The 13,257-nt window shown below is 39.2% G+C and overlaps 1 protein-coding gene across 4 annotated transcripts in view; it reads right to left on the reverse strand.

Annotated features, from left to right (window-relative positions):
• Window positions 1-11,231, reverse strand: part of ADGRB3 (adhesion G protein-coupled receptor B3) — a 696,748-nt gene extending 685,517 nt beyond the window's left edge. For 3 of the 4 annotated variants that reach the window (XM_087856973.1, XM_087856972.1, XM_087856971.1), the window contains exons 1-3: window positions 10,566-11,231; window positions 9,001-9,166; window positions 7,138-7,909 (exon numbers count right to left, since the gene is read on the reverse strand). In XM_087856973.1, coding sequence (XP_087713099.1) covers window positions 7,138-7,894 — 757 coding nt within the window. In that variant the 5' untranslated portion in view covers window positions 7,895-7,909; window positions 9,001-9,166; window positions 10,566-11,231. The remainder of the gene's footprint in view (window positions 1-7,137; window positions 7,910-9,000; window positions 9,167-10,565) is intronic. The other variant, XM_045803249.2, reaches the window with a different exon arrangement.
• Between the last annotated feature and the right edge of the window lie 2,026 nt (window positions 11,232-13,257).

A 13,257-nucleotide genomic window follows, 5' to 3' on the forward strand; every position in this document is an offset into this window, starting at 1 on the left:
AGTCAAAAATTATATGCAGATTTTCAACTGTGCCCATAACTTCCCTGGTGTTCAAAGGTCAACTGTATTATAATCTGGTTCTATCAGTGTTCTAGTATCTTTTCCATGCACATATTTATTCTGTTTTCCCAAACAACAGAACATTCCCCAAAGAAACTTACTATCCAGAAGAAATCATTAGAGAATATAATATCCAGGATTAGGTGGCAGGTAAATTATTTCACTTAACATAGTGGAAACCAAACAGTAACCATTTTACCTTTATGTTTTATATCGTGTTCCAAGACTTAATGATTACGTGATTGGGATGGGCGTGGTTATGGTGAAAAATGCATATCAGCATTTTCAGAAAAGACTCCTTATTCACTTAATTTTGAGAGAAATAGCTCCATACTAATGTATTCATTATGAATTTGTTACTTATTATACTTTCTGTGTATAGCAGAAATACATTACTTATTAACCTTTAACAGATAGATAGCTAGGTCGTTCTCTGCAATTGAGCAAAATTCCTGAATGATAGTTGAAAGATAATAGAACATGGAGCATTTAGCATTTCATAGAGTCCCATAGATCACATTTTGTAATTTTCCTTCAAGAAAATATCAGAATCTTTAAATGAGTACTAAAAAAAATTGTTTTCTTTTCAATACTGAATATATAAACCTTTGGGGGAAGCCTGTGATCACAATCCAGTGAAAAACACACAAAACCACCCTACTTTTTTTTCCAAATGGTTTAACATGGACTAATATTTCAAGATAATTCCTTTTCAAAATACATTTCAAAACATGAACTTAATTTTGCATAACACAGCAAAGAGTAAAATACTAATGAAACTGTTTAATTTCAGTGGATTTGCAGGCTATCAGCAATGATATCCAAAGGACATCTTCCCAGGCCTAGGATGACTCACACACCACTAGCTTGATCTATTTGATGTATTAGTCATGCCTCCATCAACACACAGGTACTGAGATGCTACCTTTTTGTATCTAATGCAAAATAGACATACATTCAAGATGCTTAATGATCCTTTGTTAAATGCCCTAAATTCCTAAACAAGTTCAAATAATTAAATGACAATCTGCTTCATTATTTATTATTAATCCTCTATCATTTATAGCCAAAATGTAAGAATAAAAAAGACATTCAAAAACTGAATTGAGGGCCTAATATAACTTGAGCAATGGACTAAGTATTTTACATGTGCAATCTCATTTAATTCAACACTCTGCTACCAAAGATTGATGAGTCAAGCTCAGTCACTTGACAGGTGCTGCTAGGAGGCTGAGTCACTCTGAGGACTCAAGTGTACCTTACACCAAAATCCCTTTCATTTCATTGAAGTGATATACTTAGAAAAATTGCATACCTCTCTGATTTTTATTAGTTAATTGATTTGGGAAGAAATTTCCACAGGGCTGACAGGAACTAAAATATCCCAAGCCATTAATTTTATTAGGTTCTTAAAATTCAATACATGATGTCATTTCCTGTTCTCCTATACCCTGAGACATAAGCATCACTAACCTAATCTGAGAAGGGGAAAGTAGTAATACAGAGCAACACAGTTACGACGTGGAAGAGTAGATTCAAACTCAAACAATAGATTTTAAAACCCAGCAATGATATTTTGAAAAAGTAAAAAAAAGTTTATTTTTGAATGAACATTGATTTGAGATCCAAGAACCACATGACTATAGGTAATGAATACCAGAGTGATTCTAAAGAATAGTATATTTTTTAAAAGCCTTCAGTTTAACAATAAAATCGCTTCTAGTAGGAAATGAAGTCAATAAGGTAACACATGAAGCTGAACTCTAAATTTTCTTGTCAATTTTGGAAGAAAACTAACCTACAGTACATTTATCTACAGCTATCATAAAACCCACTGACACATCTTGGCAAATGTGTGCATGCATGGGACATATGTGCACACGTACAAATTTTCTTTTTTTTAAGATTTCACTTATTTATTTGTCAGAGAGAGAGCATGCACAAGCAGGAGGGAGAGGCAGAGGGAGAGGGAGAAGCAGGCTCCTCACTGAGCAAGGAGCCCAATGTGGGACTCAATCCCAAGACCCTGGGATCATGACCTGAGCTGAAGACAGACACTTAACTGACTGAGCCACCCAGGTGTCCCCACACACAAATATTCATGTTAATATTTTAATTTATCGCCTGCAAAAAATATGTTGCCATATAACAGAATTTTGTTTCATTGGATAATATATACATATATGATGTCCTAAATTGTTTGTCAAAATTCAAAAATGGCAAAAGTAAAAATTATGGTACTTTAATTGATCAGGCCTATATTCTACTATTACTACATTTATAGATTATTAAATAGGAATGAATAACAAAAGCACTGAGCTTAACATGCAAATACTCCTTTCCTCTCTCTTGGAAAGAGTCTGCATGTTTGTCTTCAAACTGTGCAAGAGAGGCTTGGGAAATGTCATTATGTAGAAGTAATGCTAGAGTCAGAAGAGAGAAGCATAAAGAGAAATGAAGACAGTTAAACAGAAATTGGCAAATTTTCTTACTATTTTTTTTGGAGATAGCCATATGTAGAAAGTTATATGGACCATAAATCTTTTAATATACATATAAAATTAAGAATAGTTCTTAATGATTCCATTTTCTTGTTTAAAAAGTGATATTAAATAATATGTTGAGATCAGAAGCTGGCATAAACAATGCATTAATGGAAGTGGAAATGATATAAATGGTAGCCATCTTCCCCTAAAAAAAACGGAAAGTAAAAGGTGGCCTCTTTCCCCAAATGATGTAGTTTTATTCTTTCTATTGTAACCAATGTATTACTATCTTTCCTATTGAGATCTTTTTTGTTTTGTTCATTTGACAGTCAATATTTATTGAAGCTCTATTAAGACTGTCATACACAACTGAAGACCCAGTCTTTATGCTTGAAGAATTCCCAGGTCTAACGGAGGGAGACAGAAATACAAACAGAAAATACACTGCAATATGACAAATGCTAGAACAGAAGTACAGTTCGTATAGAGCACTATGGGATGCAGCCAAGGGGAAGAGCAAACTCTCAGGCTCTGCATCTTCAAGGAACAGACTCAATGTGCCTTTCTACATTCCGATAGAGACTGTGGGATTATGGCAGTCATTTACAAAGGAAGTAAGATCCAAGGACAGTAAAGAGGAAAGTGAAAGGTGCTGAACAGTTCTGAGGGCAAAAGGAGCAAGAGTAGAAAGAAATGAAAACACACTGATAGACACACAAATTGCTCTAGATGAAAAAATAGGCACCTAGAACTGTAAACACACAACCCAGGCTAGATTTTACACAGGCACATCCCTTGGGTGATAGAATATCAAGGATTAGTACAGGCAGAGTGAAAAGACAAATGAGTATGTGTGTTCAGATTTCCTGGAATCTATACAGGGATCCCAATTTCCCTTCACATAAGTAGCACCATTGATGTAAGTAGGAAACAAAGGTTCCATTAAGGCTTATTATGTGATTTAGATACCCTGGTAGAGATTTTTTTTCTGCCAAAACTGTTTTAGTTGCTTATTTTAGGTGAAGTAGTAAGAAGCAAGATCTTATATTTTAACTATATAGTCCAAATTCATCTATGGTAGGAGAAAAAAAAAAAAAAAGAAGTCCTGTAAAATGTAGTAAAGGCCTCATGAATACATGCCAGTACCTCCCCAGACTTATATCTGAAAACCAGGTAAATAGCAATGTCACTTGAGTTTCCTTAAAAAAAAAAAAAAAAGAAAAGTTTATATAAATTAAATGTAGACAGTTTTTTAAAAATATTGCTTGAAATAAGATACTATTTTTAAAAGGCTTCATTTTGTTGGTTTATTTGGTTTTCAAATTTTCACATAAAAACTGGGGAATGGCAACTAAGTTTTTAGTATCATATGTCACCCTCAAATATGCCAAACTTAAAAAACAAGATATTTAAATGTATTAATGCCTAACTAATTAATACTTTGATAAAGCATCAGTCCAATTATTTACTGTTATAACATATTCAAGATACATTTGCAATTGTTGGTGTCATCATTACAAACAGGGATAGTTTTCTTCTTGCTGTTTTCTGGCTATGAAATTCTTCAGTACATGAATGTATTATTAACAAACATTTTAGTAGAAAGTCTATATCAACAAAATCAACATCCCAGTCCTGGGAGCCTATAATTTCCTCAAATACTAACTAAATATGATTTTGTGATTTCAGTGGACACATTCAAAATATTCAGCATTTGGCACACCATTATCATCACCACCAGCACCACACATAACCTAGAATTGCATCTATTGCATGTGAAGAGTCTTCTGTCCAATTTGTGCCACTTCTATGATGTAATTAATGTAGAAAATATTTCTACTCAAGGTTTTCAGTACTTATTACAGTGAATAAAACAGAAGCAAAGAAAAACTATGGAGAATAATTTGGTATTTATTCCTTTGATGACTTACAGGATAGTCTATTTTTCTATAGAAAATAGAAATCATTTATCAATATAAAATGCAAGTAGAATTTTTAAAGCCTTATTTTAAAACCTGATATTACATGTTACCATATAAAGTAAAGACATTTTGGAATAAAATTAGGCATGAGTAGAACAACTGTATGTAATTATTAACCTCTAACCTGGTGAATATCATTATATGGTAGTTTATTTGAAATGGTATTAAATAATTCTTTCGTATGATTTTATATAGCGTTTATATAAAATACTTAAGATTTAATATACTTTGCATAAATTTTACTAAATTAAGAGTCTGCAGATGTTCACATTCCTTTCCTACAATGCAGCATAGCCAAAAAGTCTTCTTTGAATGAGGTAAGGAATGCCGAATATATTTTATAAGAATTATTTACAAATGCATCAGCTACAATTATGTCATCAGGAATTACTTATCCTTACCTTTCTGACTCAGAACACCTAAACAGTTAAAGAACACATATTTAGAATAAAGAGAATACAGGCTGTGCAATTTTACTGATACAGCATATACTCCTCCCCTACTATATAAAGTTTTCCTAGTTCAGTTCTATTAACACAATAACAATTTTAACATAATCACCTGTTTGTCTATGGAGATATTCCTTTCTCATTTCATCAGCTAATTAGCCAAAAGAAACAGACGTGCTCCCACGTGATTTCTACATCGAATGTCTAAAATCACTCATATTCTTACTCATTTACCAAACAAATGACTATCTAGTCCAACTTCTATAAATCCTAGCACTGTTTCAACCCACATCTCATGATCATGACCTGCAAAATCTTTGAAAGTCATGCTTAATGTGCACACAACTTTGTTTTTGTGACTTGCTACCATTCACAAAAAAGGCTTCCAAAACTAGATTCACTTTCCACTCCTCATCAGCAGTCAATTTCATGATAGAATTTTAACCACTGAAAAAACAGATACTCTAGATTTTATTAAAACAGCAATAAAACAAACAAACAAATACTAGTTTCTGGTGTTAATTGTCTTATTAGCCAGCTTATAGCATCACATTTTCTGTGTGTACTGTAGCTTCTTATTCTAGGGGACACTAATTAGTTTTAAATGGTGTTAAATACCATCCCTGCAGTTGGAAGTGCTTCTCTGGGATTTTTACCAGAGAAAAGAACTCCTGTAATTTAAAACCACTTTGTTTTCTTCAGCCACAGCTGTTAGTGAAACACTGACCTGTAGAAATCTTAAAGCTTTTCAACCCTCTCTCATTGCCATTAGTCTGCATTTATTTTCTAACACATCTTCTCCCCACGTACCATTGCTCTTCCTTAATCCCCACCCCCCAAATTGCTTTCAGCAGAGAAACCGCATCTAGCTAGTTAAGCCCTTCTTTCTCTTTCCTTCCCACCCCCACCCCTTACAAAGCCTTGGCTACTTTTAAAGAAAATTCTCCAACAACGTGTCAATTTTATATTGGCCACAAAGACAACTTCTGTTGGGGGAGGGGGAGGAAAGAGGGACTGGAGCTTGGCTGTCCCTTTCCACAGACAGGGATCTTTGTGGCGATCAGAAAACATTTCCTGCATAAAAAATCAACACTCTCTAGTTGCAGGGTTGGGGAGCGAGAACGAATACGTATCAGCCCTGTCCTCAAAGGAATGGAACACATCCGTTAACCTTCCAAACAGGAAAGTCATTTTCTCAAAATATGTCAGCTTTCTTGCATTATTAAACGTAATCTACAATCTGAAATCCTCTGGTAGCTCCTCCACTAGGGATTGGATGAAAGCTATAAATCACTCCTGTACTTTCTCTTTTTCCTCTGCATTTCCGTTGCACTATTTGTTCCATCTAGCTCATCTCTGACACGCTCCCACTCTCCTCGTGTATATCAACAGGGGACCAAGGACAGCAAAAATCACGCAAGAGGGCTATCAGGTTTTACAGGATCAGCCTGTGTTTTAATTGTACTCTTCACCCCTGCCTCCAAGTGGCTTCATAACCAAGAGACCCCAGAGTTTGCGCTTCCAAGTGGGGTTTCAAAAGAGCAAGAGCACGGGATTTATTGTGCAAAGCAATTTTTTTTTTTTATTGGAGGGGGACACCCTTGTCTTCAGCTGTCAGAAAGTCATTTGGTCCAAACAGGATTACAACTGAGTTTGTGTCACCTTTTCGTCCCGCTTCCCCAACTTGGCACAGCACAAGGGGTCTTGGTTGAGACAGTGAGACAGAGAGGGCAAAGGGGAGAGGAAGTGAAGAGTACTCTTTACCGGGCTGTAGCATAAGGTAGAAATCCGACAAATCCATTTCACAGGAGTGTGCGTGAGAGAGAGTGCATGTATACAGGTAGGTGTCCCCAAGGGACTACAGCCAATGAAGACCCCGCACACACACCTCACCAACCTCCACTGCAAACAGGCTCCACGTTTTTGACACACTACCAGGGCATGTTGACTAGAGCTATCCCATTCTCACTGCCCCATCTCTAAAATCTTGAAACCCAAAATTAGTTTAAGAGACCTTTTTTAGTGAAGATCACAAATCAAATGACTTCAAAGATGATAGAGTTAAAAAGCAATGATTAAGCCCTTGTGTGGAAACAGCACCTCTTAATGCCATCTCCCAACACCCCTTCCTCCCCTCTCCCCTCTCTGCTGGGCACTTACCTTCTTTGGGCGGTCGCTTGGCCTCCCTGGTAAGATTGCAGACCTGGGTGGTTTGCAGCTCCTGGGTCAGGCAGCCCTCGGTCTGCTCATTCAGGGGTAACACCACGTTATTTAACAAAACCAGCGACTGGTCGTCGATCCCCCACTCTCCCAAATGCTGAGGGCAGGTGCATTTTGTATACATGATCCCACATGATTCTGTTCTCCCATTTTCTGATTTTAAGCAGCTCTCCAGCCAAGTGCATAATACATGGCAACCAAACTGGCTTGGGCTCACCTTGTTCAATACCAAAAATTCAAAAAAAGATTTCTGATCTTCTTCCCCTTTTTTCTGTAATCCTGGGAAATCGGTTGGAAACACCCGACGTATTTGAATAAAATTTTTATCATATTGTAGAAAAACAAAAGCATTCTTGGAATCGCAGAGTTGCATTATAGAATGATTCTTTCTTAAAAGATCCTTTATTTTTTCATGGGAAAAATGATCAAACTGATAAGCCAAGAGGGAAAAGTTAGAGCAGCTAAGGTCCTTTTTGGAAAATTTCAGGTAAATGCTATATTTGGTTGGATCTGGATTTTCCAGCGTCCAAGTGCAGTTTGTAAAGTTTTTGGGAAACATTTCACTTACAGAATACGATCCATAAATGACTCCCTTCACCAAAGTTGAACACCAGAAGTCTTGGGCAGCATTAAATCCAAACATAACCAGGAGATAGGTGGAAAATATATAAATCAGCAGGTTACGAACAGCCTTCATCCTATGTCATTTGGCCTGTAAAAATGGCAATGAAAGTAAAATGCAAGTAGGAGTCTACGCGCACTGAAAAAAGAAACTCCTTCCAATATTACAGCCAGCTGTTTTCAAGATTTCAGTAAAAAACCCTTTTTAAAAGAAGGGCAGGTAATTTTTTTATTTTATAACGCTAGGAAATTATCTGTTGCTGTGTGAACAGCGCCCTCACGCGGTGATTCACAATGGCCAAATTCTCTACATTCAATTTAAAAATAATATTTAATAGATGATTAACAGGAATGCTCTAATTTATCTACCAGGATTTCCTCCAAATGCATTATGATTCTATTGAAAGAAGAGGAAAACATATCCTTTTAAAATATCGTAACCTAAATTTTAATTTTTGAAATATTTTTAAGCAACCTATACAACCTTTTCTTTCCCTCAGTCGGCCTGCAGTAAACATCATCACACAAAATCTAATCTGATAATCTGGGAACAGCTGTCATCACTTTATTTCTTTTATCTTAAATATGAAAAGCAATTTCGATAAAGGATAGCCACAATTTTAAAAACATGAATGATAATTTGTTGAGGATGAAACATCATCTCCCAAATGCCCATACTTGTCTTTGCAGGGACCACTGTGTGACTGATGGGAATTCCTGTGCAAAAACACCAGCATTCATGTGGATTAATAGAATTTTAAAACCATCATCTGAGAAAGGACATAGATGGGTTGATACATGGGGAAGACTTGTTGTTCAACATCACCACTGAGAACCAGGATTTAAGGCAGTCATTTCAATGTGACATGCCCTCTTGGGATACATAAAGTGGATCACTGTATTAGTATCTGTATCCAAAGGCGATGTCAGTGAAAAATCCCAGAACCACAGTAATTGAGCTGGCTTCAGTCTTTTAATTTTTTTTTAATTAGGGCTATTTTATCTAGAGTTATCTACTGTAATTTAAGATTTACACATGGTAGATAAAAGACATTAGCATTTTCTTTCCTAGCAGATTTCAATTACTGAATTGCTCTCTTTCCAGCAAGAGCTCTAAAGCTCCTTTTCTTTATATTTTTTAACCTGGCCTTGCATAATAAAGTAATCCTTGGTTATATTTACCTCTGTAAGTTGTTATCCAAAAATAACTCGAATTTTTTTCAGCTTTAACCTTTAAGAAGTTATTTCTTAGAATAAATGACACTGCTTTTTTGTTTAGCCTCTGAGCTGAGAAAAGTGATGCCAAGTTAATTATAAAAGTCTTTAGGCTGCAGTCTCTTCCACTGTTCTGTAAACAGAGACAGACATACAGACATATAGACAGTTAAGAGTTTTCGTGTCTTTGCCTGGGTCCTCTCTGAACCAAAGGATAAATCCCTCTTCTTCCCATTGCATAACACACACCAACGCATGCACACAAATACCAGTGACCGAAGTCCCTGAAGATAGATCTGCATTTTCCAGATCATAATTCAAATTCTATGTCTTGATATAGGAGAAAACAGCCCCAACTCTAAATCTCTATATAGCAGCAGTTTAAAATAACATCAGAACTGCTGGGACTATCAAAACAGCGTTCTCTGTTTCAAGCATACAGCTCAATGAATAATGCATTTTCTTCTTGAGAAAATAAAGCCAATGAGCATTTAAAGGTTAAAAAATTGGGAAAGTTGCAGGAAATTCTGGAAATAATTTCCTCTTTTTTTTTGCTGTAGCACTTTGCAGGCAATGCAGGTCTGCGCAGTGTTCTTCAGGATAGAGTGTAGGCGTTGAGAGCCAATGTGACAATAAGTGTCTAAATTAGGAATTCCATCCATGAAAGGGGGCTTCATTTTATAATAGGTAACTCAAAAAGAGGTCGTATTTCTTTTCCTAATGAAATCCGGTACTTTTGCTTCCATTTATTTGACAGTGCATGTCTGCATTGCTGTGCTCATCAAGGATTAGAAAGAGTGAGGAAATAGCTCTGATTTCACTCAAGCTTGCTCAAGAGAGCCCCCTCAATATAATGCTTTTTATTTTAATCCGTAAGCCTTGGTGTACGGAGCCTTGTTTTATTCTAAAGAATCAAAAATGAATCACTGAACTCTGCCGTCCCCCCACCCCCGCCCCCGACTGCAGGGCCAGTTCAAACAATTGTATTTCCCTCTTTAAGAAAGAAAGAATGGGGTGGGGGTGTTCAAGGGATGGCTTCCAAGGTCTCAAGGATGTTGTATTTATTTATTTATATATTTGTTTCCTGCTGAGAAGCAAACCGGCATTTAGTTTAGCTATTCTCAAAACTGATTTTCTGGGTGACACTTTAGTTCAGTCGAACATAGACGGCGCCATCACTCCACTAAATTTTTTTCCCCACTAGAAGACCCACTGCCTCCCCTTATCTTAACTTCCTTCTAACCTAAAAATTTCTCCCCATAAAATCACCCCAATCACACACAACCATCAGATTTTCTAGGTCTCCCTGCCTATTCCTTCCGACCCAGCACATCTCTTGAAAAAACAGACTTCTCTAACTTTTCAACTGCGGCGTTTAAGTAAATGCAGACAGTCGGGTTTGCTCGCAGCCCCTCCATCTGCCAGCAACAGCCTTTCCTTTCCTTGTCCTCCCTCCGCAAACACCTAGACGGAGAGCTCCTCTGTGGCGACCCCTGGCAGAGGGAAGGTGACCCCTGGACCCCCTTCCTTACCTTCCACTCCGAAAGCTCAGGGAGGCTCTTGCTCTAAGACACCAGCACAGGCACGCGTCCCAGCAACAGTGACGGAGAGACTCCCCTTCGGTCCCAATCACCGTTGCCCATTTTCCCCGGCTCAGCTTCAAAAATCAGGATTTATTTTTTTAAATGCACACTTAAGAGAAGCAAAAGATGGGGGGAAAAAATCAAAGACGGGAGCTGTGAGAGAAAAAAGCCCCCAGGACCCCGGAGCCTGACGCCGTATCCAACTGAATCCAACCTCCAACGGAGGTGGGGGGGGGGAGAAGCCCCCCGTAGAGAGACTCTGAGGAAACAAAAAAAGCAACAACAACAACAAAAAAAATGCGAGTGGCTTAAAAGCGAGGATTTGTTTTATCAAATCTACCCCCAACAAACCTATTAGCCAAGAAGCAAAGAAAGCGCTGAGACGAGAAGTGACCGGCGACAGCAGCGGCTGCTAAGGCAGATTTGTTGGGGCGGTGGGTTTATTACAGGAGTATTCGTGGTCGGATCAGAAGGCTCAAGCTTATGCTTTTTCCTCTTTCCGCTTTCCTCCCTCCTCCTCCTCCCCCCGCAGGTACTGATGGACGGACCGCGACTAAGGAGAGGGGGGAAAAAATCCTTGGCTGGTGATGTCGGAAAGCTGTTTGAATGCCCAGCGAGGAGGGGCGCGAGAGGGAACGAGATAGTAAAGCTCTGTCTCGGGTGTGCGCGCCGGCGCGCGGCGCACGCTCTCCCCGGGGCGCGCGCGAGGGAGGGGGGGGTGCGCGTCCCCGGGGTGCGCGCCCGCGCGCCAGTCTCCCGCGTGCTCGTGCGCGCGCGTCCCCGGGCGCTGTGCGCCCAGCGCTAGCACCCGTGCGGTGCGCTAGGCGGCCGGCCCGAGGCTCGACGAGCGCCGCGCTGCCGCTGTGCCTTCCCGGAGTTCTGCCTCCCGAGGGCGCGGGCGGGTGTGTGAGAGAAGAGGAGGGAAGCGGCGGGGTGAGAAAGGAGGGAGGCCCGGCGGGAGGGCGGGAGAGAGACGGGCGGGAGGGGGACTCCGCGGTGCTCCAGCCAGGGCCGCGGTGAGCTTGCACGTCACGGCTACTCAAAACCAAGCACGTCCCGAAAGCAGTATTTTCTGCGTCTGGGAGGTTTTTGCATCCTCAGTTCCCACCGCTGGGGCTGGCGGCGACCAACTGTAAGAGAAACTCACTGGGAGGCGAGGTTAGGGGGGTGCGGAGGACTGGAAGGCGACTCTGACGGGTGGGAAGTAAATACTGGACTTGATCGTCTTTCTTTCTTTCAGCGTGGACCTGTCGCAGCCGAAAAGCTGTCATTTCATCACCGGGATTCAGATGAATTAATCCAGTCCTCAGAGGAGGGGGCACATCCCGGCTCCCGAAATGCTGCGTGTCTCTGGCTGGAACAATACTAGTTTTTCTCAGCGAGGCTGCAATTAACATCTTATTTGTTCTGGCTAGATACAGGCTTTGTCAGGACCGCGGTGCGGCGACCGAGGTTGGGCATCTTGCATTGCTTTCTGCATGGCAATGGGATCGTGGTTGTGGGGTCTAAACTTTTGTTTTCTTAATGTATCTGATTCCTTTTCAAGTTTCCCTAGTAACAGGTTTGTGGACAGGGGTGGAAAAAGAAACGAGGGAAAGGGGGAGGAAAAACTACCAGATTCTCGATTTAGCAGCCAAAAAAAAAAAAAAAAAGAAAAGAAAAGAAAAGATAAAGATAAATTTCCATCACTCCCCACCTTTATTTATTTATTTATTTATTTAGCCCCCGCCCCGGACAGTTGGCTGACAAGTATTTGATGAACTAGCTTCAGATACAAAGCTGCAAAAGGTCATTCGCCTACTGATTATGTCTCTACTTGTAAACGCAGTTGGTGGTTGGCAAAACAAGTGGCAAAATAGTGTGGTGATATGGTGGGGGAGACCACAATGGGTAATTCATATAAAGTGTGGGAGTCTTCCTAAGGGTGAGTGGCTCAAGCGGCAGGTGAAGTGGAATAAAACAAATTTCCATCATTTTCTCTCTGTACTCATTCCCCATTTTTCTTCCTCTTGTTGTTCCTCTCCCGTGGGGCAAATGGAGAGTGAAGAACATCGTTTTAAAAGAGGACTATAGTGAAAACAGAAAGGTGCCAATGATCTTTTATTCACTGGAGTTGTTTGAAATATTAAAATTGGCCCTTTACTTCTTAATATATATTAATAGGGTGACCCTCTTCAAGGCTTTCTCTTCTACGACAAGTGTTCAGAAAAATATCTTGTAAGGGAAACAGTTAATCGTTCCCCAACCAAAAAGCTTTAACCATGTTCCAGGAACATGCACTGGCTGAGAGAGCAGCCTGTGTGGCATTTTGGTTTCATGTCGTTTTTGGTTTATTACAATATTTTTTTTTTCATTTAAGGGAATGTGAAAGGAAAATAAGGTTTATGTCTAGGGGATAATCCAAAACATTGTGTCTGAAGCAAACATTTTCTTTGAAAAACAAACAACATTCAACAATACAAAGGAGAATCACATTTCCTTTATTTCAACTTCCATATAGATTATAATTATGATATTTGCAAGACATTTTGGTCAGTTCTGTTATTTTGCCACAAGCAAAAATAGAGATTAATGACAAATGCTAAAAAATGGAAAAAAGGAAACAATGTGAGGTTTAGATACATATATATCTTGCATCTAG

The sequence above is a fragment of the Ursus americanus genome, chromosome 29 (assembly GCF_024610735.1).
Source record: "Ursus americanus isolate L20-20 chromosome 29, mUrsAme1.1.p, whole genome shotgun sequence".
Taxonomy (NCBI): domain Eukaryota; kingdom Metazoa; phylum Chordata; class Mammalia; order Carnivora; family Ursidae; genus Ursus; species Ursus americanus.